Raw genomic sequence first — 16,585 nt, forward strand, 5'->3', positions numbered from 1 at the left:
TTTGGAAGTGGAAACAGAGTGCTGGACCTGTGTGACTGTTCTGTTTTACTTTCTTTTCATCCACTAGTGGTTAAATGATGTAAATATGTGTAATCTGGCTAATGGATAGGCAGCTATCACTGGCCTAATGGTCTCCACAGTATCCTTGGCTTAACAGTGAACACAGCAGATGTAGACATTGAAGTGCCACACCAATTAAATCAGTCCATATACAACTTTATTCCACCAGGGTCAAGGGGCAAACGAGTAGACTAGTCAGTGCGTTTTGGGTGTCCAAAAACACCCCCTTCATCAGGGCTTGGTGACAGAAATCTGAATGGTGGACTAAAATCTCTGCAGCTTGAAATTTGCATTGAGCTATGATGGGAAATCTTCTGGCTTGGCAGCAGCTGATATGATATGGCAGCCAATCAGAAACAACTGCATTAAACAGTACTAGGAGAAACAGTATGACAGTATTTGGAGGAGAGAGCACAGTGATAACCTCATCAATGTCCTGCTACCTCATTGTCCAAACAGTGGCTGAGGTGGGCCTTGGACCATATTGCATTATACAACTGCATCACAACATCTACAAGAAGAATAGGGGAGCCCAGGAATGAGTTTTTATCTAGGGGCGCCCACATCACAAGTCCATCTGAACACAATTACAGATCTTGTAGCAGGTAACAGTTTCCAAATATGTATTTTAATTGTGTCTAGCTGTTTGCCAGGAGTTCTGCCTGAATACCTTGAATATTGTCAAATACATAAATTAAAATAATTTTAAAAAATATATTAAATAGACCTACTTTACTAGTGATCTCTTTTGATACTTACAGGTCAGGCATTGTGTGGAATCCACAGAAGTTGCAATGCCACCTCCCCCCTTACCCTGCCCCACATTAACAAAAAAAGTTTTCCTTAGAGTTGGACTTTAACACTGCTGGTGCAGCAATAAAACTTAATATCCTATTCCATTTTTTAAATCATGTGTTTTTGGGGACCCCAGAACAATAGATTGACACTTGGGGCCCCAGCACAGATGGTGATTTAGCCCGATCTAATCCCGTTCCTTTACATTTAGTTTCCCCTTTATTGCACAGAGAGATCTGTTATGTGTCGTCAACAGACAGTGGAAAGTTCTAAAATAGACTTTCAGAGATGCCAAAAATAGACTGCTACACTACAAGCTGTTTAGCTGGACCGTTTGCTACAATGGAGGCCAGCTCTATCCTTCTGGCTCTCACTAATATCTATGTGGCAATATTTGCCCTGTTCTGTTTTAAACTTTTAATCAAGGTGTCCTTGGCTCTGCTCACGCATTTTTACATTGTGCGAGGCAATCGGAAGGAAGCTGCCAGAATAGCAGAGGAGATCTATGGAATAGTCCAAGGTAACATGATTCTGAATAAGAGTAAAATTATATATTTTATTTCCATCATGCCTTTCATAGCAGTCAGCAGTAGGCTGTACAGTAAATATACTGGTACATTGTTAACATTATTAAGTTCCAAACAGCAAAATGTGTGCTTGTGAAAGTTTATAATCTAACATATGCCACACTAATGTGGCCGCTGATGGATCCAGTTCATGTGTAACAAGTTTGTTCTTGGGTATTTAATTTTTTATGATCTGTAGAAGACTCTTTGGTGTATTATATATCAGGACAGGCATTTTCTGTACTAGAATTAGTGTACTAATAAAGTGTTTACACCGCAAGTACCGCCACAGCCTAGATGTAGCTACCAACATGGGATATGGACATGCAGTCTAGCAAAAACGTATTCACCTGTAAGATCATGTTGCAAGGACAAAGGGCTATAGCACGTATGTTGTCCTAATAAAAAAGTATGGCTCAATATTGGGACTCCTGTATAAAAAGTAGTATGATGGAGGAATGGAGGTGTTCTCCAAACCTGACTTTATATGATAACTAAATAATGAAAGTTGACTTTTGTCACTATGGCAGTTTGGAACACTCTTCCCCCCAGTAATAAAAACTCAGATGCAAGGAGATACTTCTAAAACTCATACTAAAAATGGCCTCATGGGTCCCTTGTACCCCCTGCTATTGATTATTTACCTAACAAAATAGTCAAATTAAAGGTAAGCCCTTTTTATTTTTTACAATTAAATAAATGAATGCTATGTAGAAAGAAAGGCATTGCACTAAACATATTCCTGTTTTAGGGCTGTATGAGTTTTTCTGAATGTGCCATGTTCTCCATGAGTCAGTCCACCCAAAATGAATAGTTCAGTGATAAGAATCTTCGGGGTTTTGTATGTTGGAAGGTTCCCATCATGCCTCCTGACAACTCTGGAATCTCACTTATTCTGTTACAAAATGAAATACATTTCCTTATAAAATTCAATGAAAATGAAAATCTGTAGTGTTAATGACAAATTCATCAATCATACCTATGAATGCGCATTATCGTACATTGAGACACACATCTGCTGTGCATTTTACATGCATCTTTATATCCATAGTTCAATGGGCCTTTAATGTGCATTGTTGTGTAAAAACAATTTTTTTTCTGAAGGCACTGAGCAGGTATATAAACAGGCACCACTGAAAACAAAGTTCTGTTCTGGTGCCATGTAACTCATGTGATATAACACATAGAGGAGAACATGGCTTGGGAACCATAAGAAACTGTTATTGAAAGCTGAACTCCAGACATACAGCTAAATATACCGTTGAAATTCATATACAGTAGCTGTCTTACTTGCTACATGATTTGTATTTTTGTCTTTATATTCTTCAGATATACACAGCTCTGCCAGGCAGCACCATCTTCCTGGGGACCTGAACTTTCTCTGGTGTAGTTAAACAATACAGCCTGGTCATCTCACTGCTCTCATCTGTGACTTGACAGTAAAGGAGCATCAACAGGCTAATGAGCTTTTCAAAAAGGAAGCATGGATAGATTGGTATACCTTGTTGGAGTAAATATGGTCCATTTACATCTATGCTTTTTGGGAACGTGTGCGTTAACACACGCTTTTCCACTACATGTGTCATGCATTACATGCGCTGTGGTGCCACTCATTTGGAATCGCACCCCAATGCACTAAGGCAACGCACATGCATTTCAGTGCACAGGAATGCGCCATTGGAATGTTGGAGTGCATTGCATGAATTATTTTGTGGCATGTCCAATTTTTGGAACGTTTTGGTGCATTGGCAGCTCAATTGATTTCAATGGGTTGCCTTAACGCAATGCATGTTAACAACGGACATAAAAGCACTGCACAAATGTAAATGGGCCCTTAATGATTTTTATAACTAAAGCCTACTTCCATTGTTGCTTTATATAAAGGCCTGGAGTTCAGCTTCACCTCTCCAGCATCTATCAAACCTTAGGTACCAGAATGATGTGATATGCAGATTAAGTTAATGACTCAGTGGAAGTTGTATCATGGAAATCATGTATTGGTAACTTCTTCATTGTTAACCAAATATGTAATTTCCTTCTTGGGTTAAATATGGTATTTTTAATCTTGAGCGCGCTTACACATGTACGCAGTATTCTGCAAATCCTATTACATGGAGTATTTTGGAACTAACTTAACTAACAGGAAGCACTCTGTATGTGTTAAGAACATTTGTAATGGGCCTGGCTGTCACAGCAGATGATTGCCAGTCCAAACAAAAATTATATTCTGTGCTCTGCTAGCTTCTTGGCCTTTTCGCTAAGATCACTAAGATCAAGTGTAGTATCTGTTCTTATCGGTGTTCAGGAGGGAAAATGTGCTGCTGTTCTAGGCTTATGGTAGGAATGGCTGGCTGCAGAGTACCCTGTCTGACATGATGGGGGGTCCAAAGGGTTCTGGCCATGGGAAGGAAACTGAATTGAGGGTCCACACATCTAAGAGTGGGAGTCGTGAGTACTTTCATAGTGTCAGGGATCTGGAGGCTCCCAGTGCCTCCTGATTTGGGTCTATCTGATCTGCTCATGGAATGGGAGTGATGCCCTGAGGTGTTTGAGTAACACTATGGGTTTGGAACCACCCACCCCCTTGTGTGAAAGGCACTCAGGCCACAAAACCATCTGCTATTTCTGCACCATGCCTCTTGGGCTAGGCCTTTTGGCTAAGACCAGGGGTAATTTTTTATGCCAGGCCACAAGACCTCGTCATTGTCTCGCACATTGACACTTATTTATTTTTCTCCAGTGTTTGTGCACTTCACTTTTTTTACGTGTATTTTTCACTCCATTAGGATGGAGGGTGTGGGTCTTCTGGACTGCGAGGTCTAGTGGTAGGATGTGTGGCCATCGGGTTCCTTCCTCCCTTGAACTGGGGGTCTCTCTTTAGGAGAGCACCTAAGCTAGTACTGACCCAGAGGAATGGGTCTGCTTGGCGTCAGTTAGGTGGACAAGAGTGCTTTGCCCATGTCAGAAGTAATGCACCCCAGGGTGTGCAGGTAAAGGACCCTATCTCTTTAGGAGAGGGACCATGAGATACATCCTACTGCACTTTTTTGTGTGTGTGTTCACATATAGTTCTTTGGTTCACTAGGATGTTTAGTTTGTACGCACCCACTGCGGGCTTCAACAAAAAACAACTGTGCTCTGCTGTTTCATCTGTTATGGGGAGGTCTTACTCTTTATGCTGATTTCTTTAATCAATTTTACAATATTTTACACTTATAAAAGTGCAGCAGGATCTGTATGAGTGTATATATGCAATCATAAATGTAATGCATAACATTGATAGAACAGTAACTAGTCTAATCAGCGTTTGCATAGTAATCTGAAATCCTGCAGAGTGATTCCTAAGTCTCAACAGTGTTTACAGTGTTGCTGCTTCTGGCTCTGGTTTGGAGATTTGATCCCGGCACTGCTGTAAGGTGACCACTGATCCTGGTCACGTGATGTTGTTTAACCATGACACTGAGCCTGTGGCAGCATATGCGCTGTAATGTCTGCATACACAGAAATGGTTCTGCATGCAGTTACAGAGGCCTCAGAAAGGCACGGACTAACTTCACTACCATGGGCATTAAGAAATGCACTGTATGGCAACCACATCTGTCACACCTTTCAGGGAGGTATGTTCTTTTACTTTCAATAATCTTTTACTCTCAGTAGAATTACATATACAGAGCAGTTAAACTGCAAATCCAGTTGCTTATCATTGGACGAAATCATTTAAAGTTAGTCACAGGAATTATTATAATCATTCTAATGATGTCTGGGGTCCTTTCCTGCAAAAAAACCATATAATCTGAGGTTTGATGCCACATTTGGAGTGGGCTTGGAGGGCACATACCTAAATCAGCAGATAAAGACCAAATTATTATAATTAAGTATAACACCCCAATTCAGGTTTTAGAAATATTACATGAAGTACATGGTCACAGGTCTCAGTCTATAATTACTTGAGCACTGTAAACTTGTAAACCGGCATACCTCCCAACTTTCTGAGATGAGAAAAAGGGACACCTTTTAGCACAATGTATTTAGGCAATGGACACACCCTTACAATGCCCCAGTTATGCAGAGAAAATAAGAATTTATGTGCCAAAAATTATTGGTTAAACCCAGAAGTGTTTTTTTTTTAAACCATACTTTTAATTTAACCTGGCTTTTCTTTTATAAAGAGTTTTCTTTTAAAGTTTTGCATATCCAAAGGAAGCATTAAAGAAAAGACTGTACGGTACAATTTGATATTTGAGATAAGGCACGGTAACAAACCCTGTACACATCTTAGCATATAAACAATTCAAAAGGAAGAGCATAAAATACAAATGTGTCCACAAAAAAGCAAACTCCATATTCCACACATTTCCCCTGGTGTCAAACATGGGAGTACATATAATGTTGTCTGACCAGGCCAGCAGCCTGTCGGGGTCTGTTTCTGGACTGGAGAACCAAGGAGGGACGTCTTCTGCTGGAGGTGCCTGAGAAGCCAGCATAGGCTTGGACCTCAGAGAGAAGTCTGGTGTCACACCTAGGGAATTCTATGCTGGATCTGCTTACTAGCAAAGGTTCTACAATACACAAGGTTACTCAGGGATTCCAACCTGAAATAAGTCATTTCAGGGAGGTGCCCTTCTCATTTCAGGGAGGTGGCCTCCGTCAAACCCCCCTGTTTTGTTTTTAGTATTCTGACAGCTGCTGACGTCAGAATAAGAGAAAATAAAAATAGCATAGGAATGAATAGCTAGATTGCTATTGGCTATTTCAATTTGCAATAGCCAATAGCAAGCTGGCTATGACACCCACCCTCTGCTGCTGTCAGTCTGCAAAGGAGGACCTGATGGAGAACTTCAGGTCCACCTCTGCTGATTGACAGCAGTAGTGAGCGGGTGCAATAGCTAGTCTGCTATTGGCTATTGCAAATTGAAATAGCCAATAGCAATCTAGCTATTCGTTCCCATGCCTTTTCTTTTTCTGAAACAAACAGCAGGGAAAGGTTTACTCTCCTAGATAAGCAGAGTAAACCTTTCTGAGAGAAAATGTTTCTTTCCCGGGTGTCCGGGAGCCGCTATCTTTTAGCGGGAGACTCCCGGAACATTGGGGATAGTTGAGATGTCTGGGTTACTGGAATCATTTAAAGGCCCTCTGCACTGTGAAGCTGGGAAATGGTCAGCGAGTCTGGAGTTCTGTACTGTCCTAGATGGCTGTAGTCCTTTACCCTGTCTCCCATTTTTGTCACTTATGGAACAAAATATTATAAAAACCTCAAGGTGACTGGCGCCCAATGTTACTTGACTGGTTAAGGACTCATCCCTGAGGTCAGGCCCGGCGCTACCGCAAGGCAAGTCAGGCGGCCGCCTTACGGCGCTGCAGGGTGAGGGCGATGCCTGAGGTGAAATGTCAGTCCATCCTGTCTCTGTAGTACTCCATACTGTATGCACCTAGAGGTCAGGGGGGTGCTACATCTGTAAAAGAGTTGAATACTTATGGCCCCATATGTTGGAAGTGTCTGAACTATACACTGTTTGTGTTTCGTTATAGGAACTCGTGAGATTCAAAAATAGTTTTCTGTAGAGCAGAGTTGGATGCTGTGTGGCAACACAAACAGTTCTTTGTTCAGACACTTTGAAAAATGTGACCCATGGTGATTTAAATTATAACTGCATTCATGACCATAAAATATTTAAATGCAATAAAATCTTTTTTGTTTTTGTATGTGTGTGTGTGTGTTAACATGTTGTCGGGCATCACCAGAGGTTTACTGACCGAGGACTTGAATCTTAATCAAAAGAGTTACATTTCAATGCATATCTTCTTCCCTGTGGTCTTGGATATATGCTCCCAGATTTTTCTGTAGGATAGTAAATAAACTGGCCAATGTACAATGCAATGTCCTATATGGCTATAAAGATCAGGATGTGAGTTTCACTAAAGAATAATATTCCCTTGTTTCTAAGGGTCTTGGGCAGACCGATCTCCACTACATGATGCTGCATTTCATGGAAGACTTCTTTATCTGAAAACGCTAATAGCACAGATCATGTTACACCGTGTTGGGTGTAGTTGTAACATGAAACATGGTCAGCAAGGTGAACCTAGCCTTTAAAGGAGATCTGAACCAAGCATAGGAGAAATCAGAGCCAGTAAGCCCTCGTTCACACCTAGGCGTATTGTAATATGCGCGTCTGTCGCGCGTTTTTTTTACCGCGATTCGCGGTAAAAAAGTTGCGCGACCGTCGCGCGATTCCGAAGGCTACTTGGCTGTATCCCAATGGAAAACGCCCTACAAAACGGCCCAAAGTAGTACCAGGACCTTTTCAGGCGTGGGCCGTTTTGTAGGGCGTTAGGGATGGGCGGAAATACGGCAAGGTGGGAACGAGACCATTGACTACAATGCAATTTATATTTTTGACCGTTTTGTAGAGCGTTCGTCGAGCATAGAACGCGCTACCAAACGGTCAGGTGTGAACGAGGGCTAAGAGTTAAAAATTGCAGTAACATAGCTGAAATTAAAGATGGTTGTGTAAAAAAAATGTGTGTTACAGCTAAGTAAAGTAAGCATTATGTAACTGGTAAGCAGGGCTGGTGCTAGATTATTTTGCGCCCAAGGCAAGACCAGCTACTTGCACCCCCAAGCCCCCTCGTGCAGCGCAATGCCCCCTCCCGTGGGGCCCCATTCTCCTTCCACAGGCAACAGGTGGATGTAAGCAGCCAGGAGCAATAGCCTGACTGCTATTGGCTATTTTAATTTAAAATATCCAATAGCTATTATAACCCCACCCACTGAGCAGAGGAGGGGACCTGAGAGAGAAAGTTGTCTCTCAGTTCCACCCCTCTGCTCAGTGGGCAGGTGCAATAGCCAGCCTGCTATTGGCGTTTGCAATTTTAAATAAATGAGGGGGGTGCTGTGTGTGTTGGAGGGGGGGGGGGGGGGGATGTGGGAGGCTGCGAAAGGCTGCACCTTAGGCAGCAGTGCTCCCCAGGCAGCTGCGGGGTTGCTTAGTGGCAACACTGGCCCTGCCGGTAAGCATAAAAACCTCCTCTCTAATATAACCCACATTATGGGGAAGCTTCAGCTTGTACAATTACTGAAACAAAATTCTTGATTCAGGGTTTGAGTGCCTCGAGAAGAACTAGGGGTCCTTTAGCTGGTACTCCCTCTGCTAACCCTGCTAATACCTCAGTGCCCAATAGCTTTAATTAAAGACCATGTTTTACAGTATCTTATGCAGTGATTGGCCTGTTATCTTTGATAGAAGAATTCTTAGTAACAGTCTGCATATTTTCACTCTAGGGTTTTAATGTGAACCTTTTGACCATAGACAGAGTTTCTCCTGTTCATGAAGCGTGCCTCGGTGGCCATGTCTCTTGTGCCAAAGTGCTGTTAGAGAATGGAGCTTGCGTAAGTCTCTGATCACTATATCATTTGCCTGTTCTTTTCTTTGGTGTGCTTAAAGAGTTTTCATTATTGTTAGTGTGTTAGAAGGATGGTCTTGGAGCCGGCGCCTTTAAAAACTAGTCAGACTGACTGGTGGTTTCCATATTTCTATGATCCACATGTTCCCTGTATTTCCACTTTTGCAGCCAAATTGGGATAACATCTACTTAACATTTGTTACATGCTCTCATTCACATAAAATATTTAAAAATGTCAGCTTATCTTTTTTATGATGTGTCTGCAAACTTCAGCACTGAAAAATCCTACTTAGTTCTCATTGCCTGGGATACAGACCTGAAGACATTCAACGGAATTAAATTTATCAAAACTGGAGCAAATCTGCACTGCAGCCAATCAGCCTCTCTGTCTCATTTTAAAATCGTACCTGAGCAAACTGAAGAGAGATGCCATGGGCAACTGCTCCAGCTTCTGTGTGCTTCAGTTTTGATAAATTTCCCCCATCGTATTTTAATAAACCTTTAAAAAACTGTCCTTCATTCAGTCCCTTCATTCAGTCCCTTCATTCAGTCCCTTGTCAGCTCACATGCATCAATCCTAACAACTACAAGCTGCCTGTAGAGTTCTATGCATAATTGTGCTCCAAAAACTGCTAAAAAATGTAAGAAATCATTTTTTTAATTATTTGTAGGTATGCTGTGTGAATGGGAACATATAACAAACATGTAGTGGGGATTTCTCAAAGTTGGCTGCAAATGTAGAAATATCCTTTAAAGGAGAACTATGGGGTCAGTGCTTTTCCCCATAGTTCTCCTAAGGGTAACGGAAGGACACATACTAAAGTACTCCCGTCACCCAAAGCTCAGTATACTGAGACGCCGGAACGGAGCCCGACAATGCTATCTGGATCCACCCAGCTGCGTGAGTGACAGCTGGCTCTGCCTATCTAGAGGCAGCCCCAGCTGTAACTGAACCCTCCCCCGACCGTTCCGCCAGTCAGCGCTGGAGGATCGGACAGGGGAGGGGGGGGGGATCCCTGCAGGGAGCCGTGAGTGACAGTCACAGCTCTCTGCACGGATAGATCGAGAAGTGAGCGAGCGACAGTATGTGTTCGCTCACTTCCCGGTCTACTGAGCCGACCTGTGACAGTTTCATTGTCATAGGTCGGGCCAGATTTTGAGGCTGAGTGAAAATCACTCGCCTCATAATTCTCCTTTAAGATAGCATGGTTTGTTCTGTGTGAAGGTGTAATATTAAAGTTCTCCACTAGATGGCAGCAAGTAGTCCTGTCTACTTGTGTACTGCAGATGAATGTATTGTGTGACTGCAAAGCTCCAGTCACCTCTGGTGAGACTTAAAGGATTAATTTGATTACTTGCAGGTGGTGCAATGAAAATGATTGCTTATTTTGGTGACATGGATGGATATAGGAAAATCCAGTCTGCTAGAAGTCTTTGTGTCCTGAAGTGACTTCTGTTCCAGAAATTATTAGAATAGCATTACTGGCATTTATGTTAAGAACGTTGCTGCGGAATGTAATCTAAGCATTTTGCAGTTACCCACAGACAGCAGATGCATGTTATCGAACAATTAATATTTTGGTTCAGTTAGCAACCCTGGTTCAGTTAGCTGCTGGTTCTGAGCCCATTTGGTAAATCTATGTCTACTCTTAAGGGGCCCATGAAGTTGGGGGGCCAACCCATGACTCATCCAGGGGCCAATATGGTCAGGGTGCCCAAACATGTCCCACTCGTTGCCATATCTACGTTCCTATTAAAACAATGCATCTCTTTCACTTGATGATTTTTTGCCTATGTCTTATCTGTTATTTCCCCAATTGAAAATTTTGCTTCAAGGCCCTTTAACATTTTCTTATACCTCTAAGGATATCTATAGGTCATGTGCATGCTTAAAAGTGTCTCCTGGGGATCCACATTGTAGAAGAAGGCCTATCAGTTCAGTTGGAAATGTTCATTCAGTAGTCTGTTGTTCTCCATGTCTGCACAGATATACAGTATATGCCTACAATACAAGAAAAATTACATGCTTGTGGCATGATTATGTTTGATGCTTAACAATCTCGGAAATTCAGAAACGAGAACTGTCTGTGTTGTCCACTGTAACATACTATACTCCTTTGTTTCAATGGCATATTATTAAATGAAAGGAGAAGCTAATTAGTTACTATAGGCAGTGTATTTCTTCATTTACGTCCAGACATAAGGCCAAAAGTGCAATTGAAATATCAATCACAGGTGCTAATGTTATGCGTTAATATTGTAACATTGCACCTTAGAAGGAGACAATAAGGCAGACATAGAATTCATACATAATCCTGACTGTGTATTATCTTCTTCCCAGGTGAATGTGGTGACAGTGGATGGGATTACCCCTCTGTATAATGCATGTAGAAGTGGGAGTATTGCTTGTGTCAGTATGTTACTGGACTATGGCGCTAACCCAGAGCTGGAGACTCAACTGGCTTTTCCTCTTCATGAAGCAATCATAAGAGGTAACATATTGAACTGTCACATGTGTTAAAGAGCTAGGCAATCTCTTTGTCCTTTACAAGTGGAAAACAAAGTGCTGCTATTTCACATAAAATTTCGAATAAGTTTCACAGGCCAAGGTTGTCCTATAAGTGTCCAAACTCCAGTTATATGCTGGAGGCCGACAACTGTGATCCACGCAGTCCTGAACTTAGCATAGCAGGGCTATCAAGAGCAAAGCAAAAGCACAATTGTTCTCATACAAATCCTGTTAGCCACAGTACTTCACCTCTTTTTACCATTGTTGTAGTAGTAACCCGTAGTGGGTCTACCACAGGATGAAAAGTGTGTGTAGCTACAATGGTATAGTAAGGAGCAGTTGAAATACTGGTATGGCCTAGTACCTTCCTTACTTTCAGGTCCATTCTGTCACTGTAGACCAGGGTTCCACTTCCAAAGCACCTTTGGATTCCACCAAAGTAGACTTTCTCAACCTTTCAAACATGGAGGTACCCTTGATATCACTTTTAGGACTCTGAGACTTTGCTAATAATTACTATATCAGCAGAAGACCTGGGTGTCAAATATACTATGTCTTCCTACACTTTCCTTGTACTTTTATGTATTGTTGTATCTCAACTTACTATTTATGCTAATATACAATAATCTACAAATACTGTAATTATGAGCAGGGGTTTCCTGAGACCTGAAAGGTTCATCCATGTTAAAAAGGTGGAGAAAGGCTACTGTAGACGGAGCCACAGGTCACCACAAATCAATATCCCATGCTGTGGGTGGTAGTGAGCTGAATAGGCAATGAAATGTGTATACTTATACATGGCCTAATAAACACAAGCAGGGTGACACATTTAATGTCTTGGGACAAGTAGGTCATGTAAGGGTTAAGGGACCAATAATAAATGATTCTAAATGTTTGTTATTGTATGCAGAGATTTTTACTACACTACATCCACTTTATGTGCTGTGTCCATTATTCAAGTGAGTGAGAGGGGGAAATTCAGTGGGTCTAATAAAGAGGAGTCGATTTGTCACCATCCATTGTTGTCAGTAAGAGATCCGGCCATAATGGACAGACATCTCCCAAGACTGATCAGAATGGAGATATGTGCCCATCTTAAAAAAGAAAGCTCAAGTAAAGTGAGAGATCTGGCCATAATGGACAGACATCAACCAAGACTGATGAGAATAGAGATATGTGCCCATCTTAGAAAAGAATGCTTAATTAAGTATTTCATACTTTCTGCTTATCTTTTCTTTCTTTGTCCCCAGGTCACAGGGAATGTGCAGAAATGTTAATCTCTTATGGAGCAGACATTGATAAAGAACTTCAGAATAGTGGTACTCCACTGTATTTAGCCTGTGCCCACCAGAAAGCTAGTTGTGTTAGAAAGCTTCTTGAATTGGGTAATGCTATTATTATTTATGAGGGTAACTCTGAGCTTGTGTGATCACTGTCCTGTATAAGTGATGTCAGCACAGTTGTGTAGTAGTCACAGACAGTGGTAATCATTGAAGACACTCCAGTACACTGAGTTTTTAGAGTTTTAGTATTTTCCTCTTTGTTTTACTGCCCTCTTTTTTACAGTGTTGATTGTGCAGAATTTAAACAGTGCCATACATTAAGCTTGGGGTGTGTAGGGTTTGATGTTGTGACCATCTGGAAGTGGTCAGGTCTTTCTTCTGTATAGCTACAGCTTATACATGTTGGATCAACCCTTGCAAGGTTTAATCTACCTATACATAGATCAGTTTAGATCACTTTAAAGAGATCACCCCCTCCAAAATTCTTAAATGAAAATGTGCATCTACCATCATGACTATACACACTCACAGGCCACTTTATTAGGTACACCGAGGCGGGGGGGACTGTATTGGTAGTACCAGGTGGGACCTACTTTTGTCTTAATTCTTTGTGGCATAGATTCAACAAGGTGCATATATGATGCATGATGGCTCTTGCATGATTGAGAGTCAATACTTTATTTGCTAGGAATAGAGACTGTTCACTTAGGAAAGTATATGTTTACTAAGCTTAGAAAAAAAGGGGGAAGATGTGCTCTCTTTGAATAACCAATCATGTGCAAGGGAAATAAAAGGCCTTGTGGAGACAAGGCCAGTCACCCTGCCCAATGAGAGAAAGCAGCAATGACTGGTCTTTATTAGAGGAAGTTCTTGCACAGAGGAAAAGGTCCTAGTTGGATCAATTCACAGATCTGGAAGAAATACACAAAACACACCTAGATTTATATAGGAATAGGCATGCTACTTACATTTAAACAATCAATCTTTAAGATCTGGCCATAGGGGCAGCTCACTCCTAATCTTGACTCAACTTAACAATGGTATGGTCAGGCAAACATGAGACATACATTTATTAATAAAATGTTTGATTCTCTGTCTAGGTGCAGATGTGACCCATGGGAAACTCCTGGATACACCTCTCCATGCTGCTGCTCGCAAATCAAGTGAAGAGATTGTCAAGCTGCTTATTGATTATGGGGCCAATGTGAAGAGTAAAAACATGGAAGGAAAATACCCCATAGAACTGGCAGCACCCAGGAGTGCAGTAGAAAGGGCATTGCTCATTGCAGAAGGTATTGGTATTAAAACCGTAACATACGTAATTTGAAGATTTGGATTAAGTGCGGAAGGGTCAGACCTAACCCTAACCTCTACCAGCTTTTTATTGCTGCTTTTACCCTTGTTGGGGAAGATTTCTTGTCTCTTCCCTCTTCCTCTTCTGATGACACCGTCATTTCCTGACACACTGGAGACACAACAATAGAAATGGACAACTGTTCTAATTTTTTATTACTGTCTGATTCCCCCCGGGGAGATATCACCCCACTTTTTGTTTTAGTGTCACCCCATGTTTTAGGGTGTGATGGTGTCCATGAAACAGGATGAGATGGGGCATTACCAACAAGGACAAAGACATATAAAAGTTTTGACGGGAATTGGGCTTAAAAGCCCAAGTCCACCTTTCTCATGTTCCCTAATTTTCTCTCTTCGGTTCGGTGTGTCCTTCTTAGTTTCTCATAATTTTAGTGAAAAACATGAAAGTGAAAAACTTTTCTCTCCCTTCTAATAATTTGCAATTGTTGATTTTCATTTCTAGGTCCAGCTTCCTTGGCTCAGCTGTGCAGGCTCAGCATTCGAAAGTTGTTGGGTACTTCCTGTCTACAAGATGTGCCCAAGCTTCAGTTACCTAACAGACTAATACAATTTTTACTATATCGATAGAACTTTAAACTGGCATGACCCAATTTTTCTAATTTCCTTTGATGTTATTATATGTATTTTGAAAATTGGTTCTCTTATATAGAGGAGACTTAACATTATGTTCACACCAACTAAAACACTATTGTAAATAATATTTCACTTTAACTGAAATCATAACTCCACTTTTTTATTAATTACAGTTTCTAGCAATATGGCCTATACGGCAGGGGTGAGCCGACTCAGGCCCTCCAGCTTTTGTGTAACTACAAATCCCATGAGGCATTGCAAAATTATCACAGCCACAGGCATGACTCCCAGAGACAGGTGCATCATGGGATTTGTAGTTTCACCACAACTTGAGGACCAGAGTTTGCCCACTCTTGGCCTACAGCCTCCTAGAGTTGTGTTTTCTATCACTCCCAACCACTGTAGTATAGGTCTCCTCTCTGCCCACAGTGCCCTCTAGTGGTATACAGAAATAGAGCCGGATGTAAACAAAGCTCTGGGAGGTTGCAGGCTATGTTTCTTCAAAAAAGACATCTAAAGGTATCCCATCATTTTGGCATTTTTCAGAGGCTGCTGGGACAAGTACAAATACATAAATCACAGTGAAATTGCACTTCTCGCAAAAGCTTGTAATAAAAGAAATACAGAGCTGTCATTGCTGAACATCTGAAAATACTATTTTAATGACTGTCTCTGGCTGCAATACATTGTACACCACTGAAACAGGCATACAGCAATAAGTTCAGAACTTCCGATCTGCATACGGGCCACATTTCAACATATCAGCCAGGCAGATAGCTTTTTAAAAAAGAGATCAGGTCCATATTTCTCACATAACAGGTTTCCCATATTATTCATTTTAACCAGAGTCTACCTTAGGCCCGGTTCACACCTGGGCGTTTTGTAGCGCGTTCCTACGCTCTGCAAAATGCTCAAACACCAAAATCCTATTATTTCCTATGGGTATGGTTCACACCTTGGCGTATTACAGGCCGTACGAACGTGCTACAAAACGCCCTACGCCCAAAGAAGTACAGGAACTTCTTTGGGGCGTTTTTGTTGCGTGTCCATTGGGATACAGCCAAGTAGCCCTTGGAAACGCACGTTTGTTGCGCAGGTTTTTTTTACCGCGAATCGCGACATGAAATGCGCGACAAAAGCGCATATTCGATACGCCTAGGTGTGAACCCAGCCTAAGACTGCAAAGTGGAACCTCTCACAGCCTCTAAATTCTGAAAGACAAAACAAGAAGGGGCGCCTTTCCTGGTGCAGATCAATTTATTCAGCAATTGGTACAATGTAAACTAACAGGCTACATGTTCTGACGAAGGGGGCGTGCCCCGGAAACGCATCAACACTTTTACTGATTTGTACATAGGACGTATCACACGGATGTCTTTATTGTTGCGGCCTCCCTACTGTCCTACCGCTTGTTGATATTCTACTCTTGTGAGTACCTGTTAGTTTAAATTGTACCAATTTCTGAATACATTGATCTGCACCAGGAAAGGAGCCCCTTCTGGTTCTGTCTTTCAGTTATCTCAGTCTCCCTGACTGTATTGGGGCTGTGCCCTGCATATATGCCTAAACATCAGTTCCCTATGAGGGACAAGGAATGATTGCCTCTGGCGCTTCTTGATATACACTTTCTGTTTGCAGCCTCTAAATTCTGACAAGACCTCTGACACACAGACATCACAGCATCACAAGACAACCCCACTATGAACTCTGGCTGTCAATCAGTCCATCACACTGACTTGTATAACTTGTTATATCTATTTGCATTCAGCTAGGCTAAGCTCTTAGTTATACTTCATAGCATGAGTAATATTTCAGAATTCAAATTCTTAAACTGTATTTTATTTCAGCAAAACTACTTTAATTATTAACATCAAGATGTTTAATAGGACCGCTACTGGGGCTCCAGTACCAGGGGCTGACTGGCAACTTTTAGCCCAGGGAGCAAGTACAACCCAGAGGCCCATGGTGCAGCAACTTGGCCCCCCTCCCGCTCTGCCTCTTCCCCGCATTCTCCCCGCCTC

The 16,585-nt window shown here is 41.8% G+C and overlaps 1 protein-coding gene across 1 annotated transcript; it reads left to right on the top strand.

Annotated features, from left to right (window-relative positions):
• Window positions 1-1,197: 1,197 nt before the first annotated feature.
• On the top strand, window positions 1,198-14,626 carry ASB11 (ankyrin repeat and SOCS box containing 11). The gene is made up of 7 exons (XM_018563064.1): window positions 1,198-1,375; window positions 7,367-7,461; window positions 8,704-8,811; window positions 11,167-11,317; window positions 12,585-12,719; window positions 13,718-13,909; window positions 14,434-14,626. Exons 1-7 carry the CDS (start codon window positions 1,198-1,200, stop codon window positions 14,556-14,558), a joined length of 984 nt encoding a protein of 327 aa, XP_018418566.1. The 3' UTR covers window positions 14,559-14,626.
• Window positions 14,627-16,585: the final 1,959 nt, after the last annotated feature.

This window comes from Nanorana parkeri, unplaced genomic scaffold (genome assembly GCF_000935625.1).
Source record: "Nanorana parkeri isolate BGI_ZX_2015 unplaced genomic scaffold, ASM93562v1 scaffold628, whole genome shotgun sequence".
NCBI lineage: Eukaryota > Metazoa > Chordata > Amphibia > Anura > Dicroglossidae > Nanorana > Nanorana parkeri.

Bases quoted from the DNA above. Each gene is read 5' to 3' on its own strand.
- ASB11 (XM_018563064.1), top strand. From the start codon at position 1,198: ATGGAGGCCAGCTCTATCCTTCTGGCTCTCACTAATATCTATGTGGCA. The intron at 8,812-11,166 runs GTAAGTCTCTGA...TCTTCTTCCCAG, and splicing joins TGTTAGAGAATGGAGCTTGC to GTGAATGTGGTGACAGTGGA. The intron at 11,318-12,584 runs GTAACATATTGA...CTTTGTCCCCAG, and splicing joins TCATGAAGCAATCATAAGAG to GTCACAGGGAATGTGCAGAA.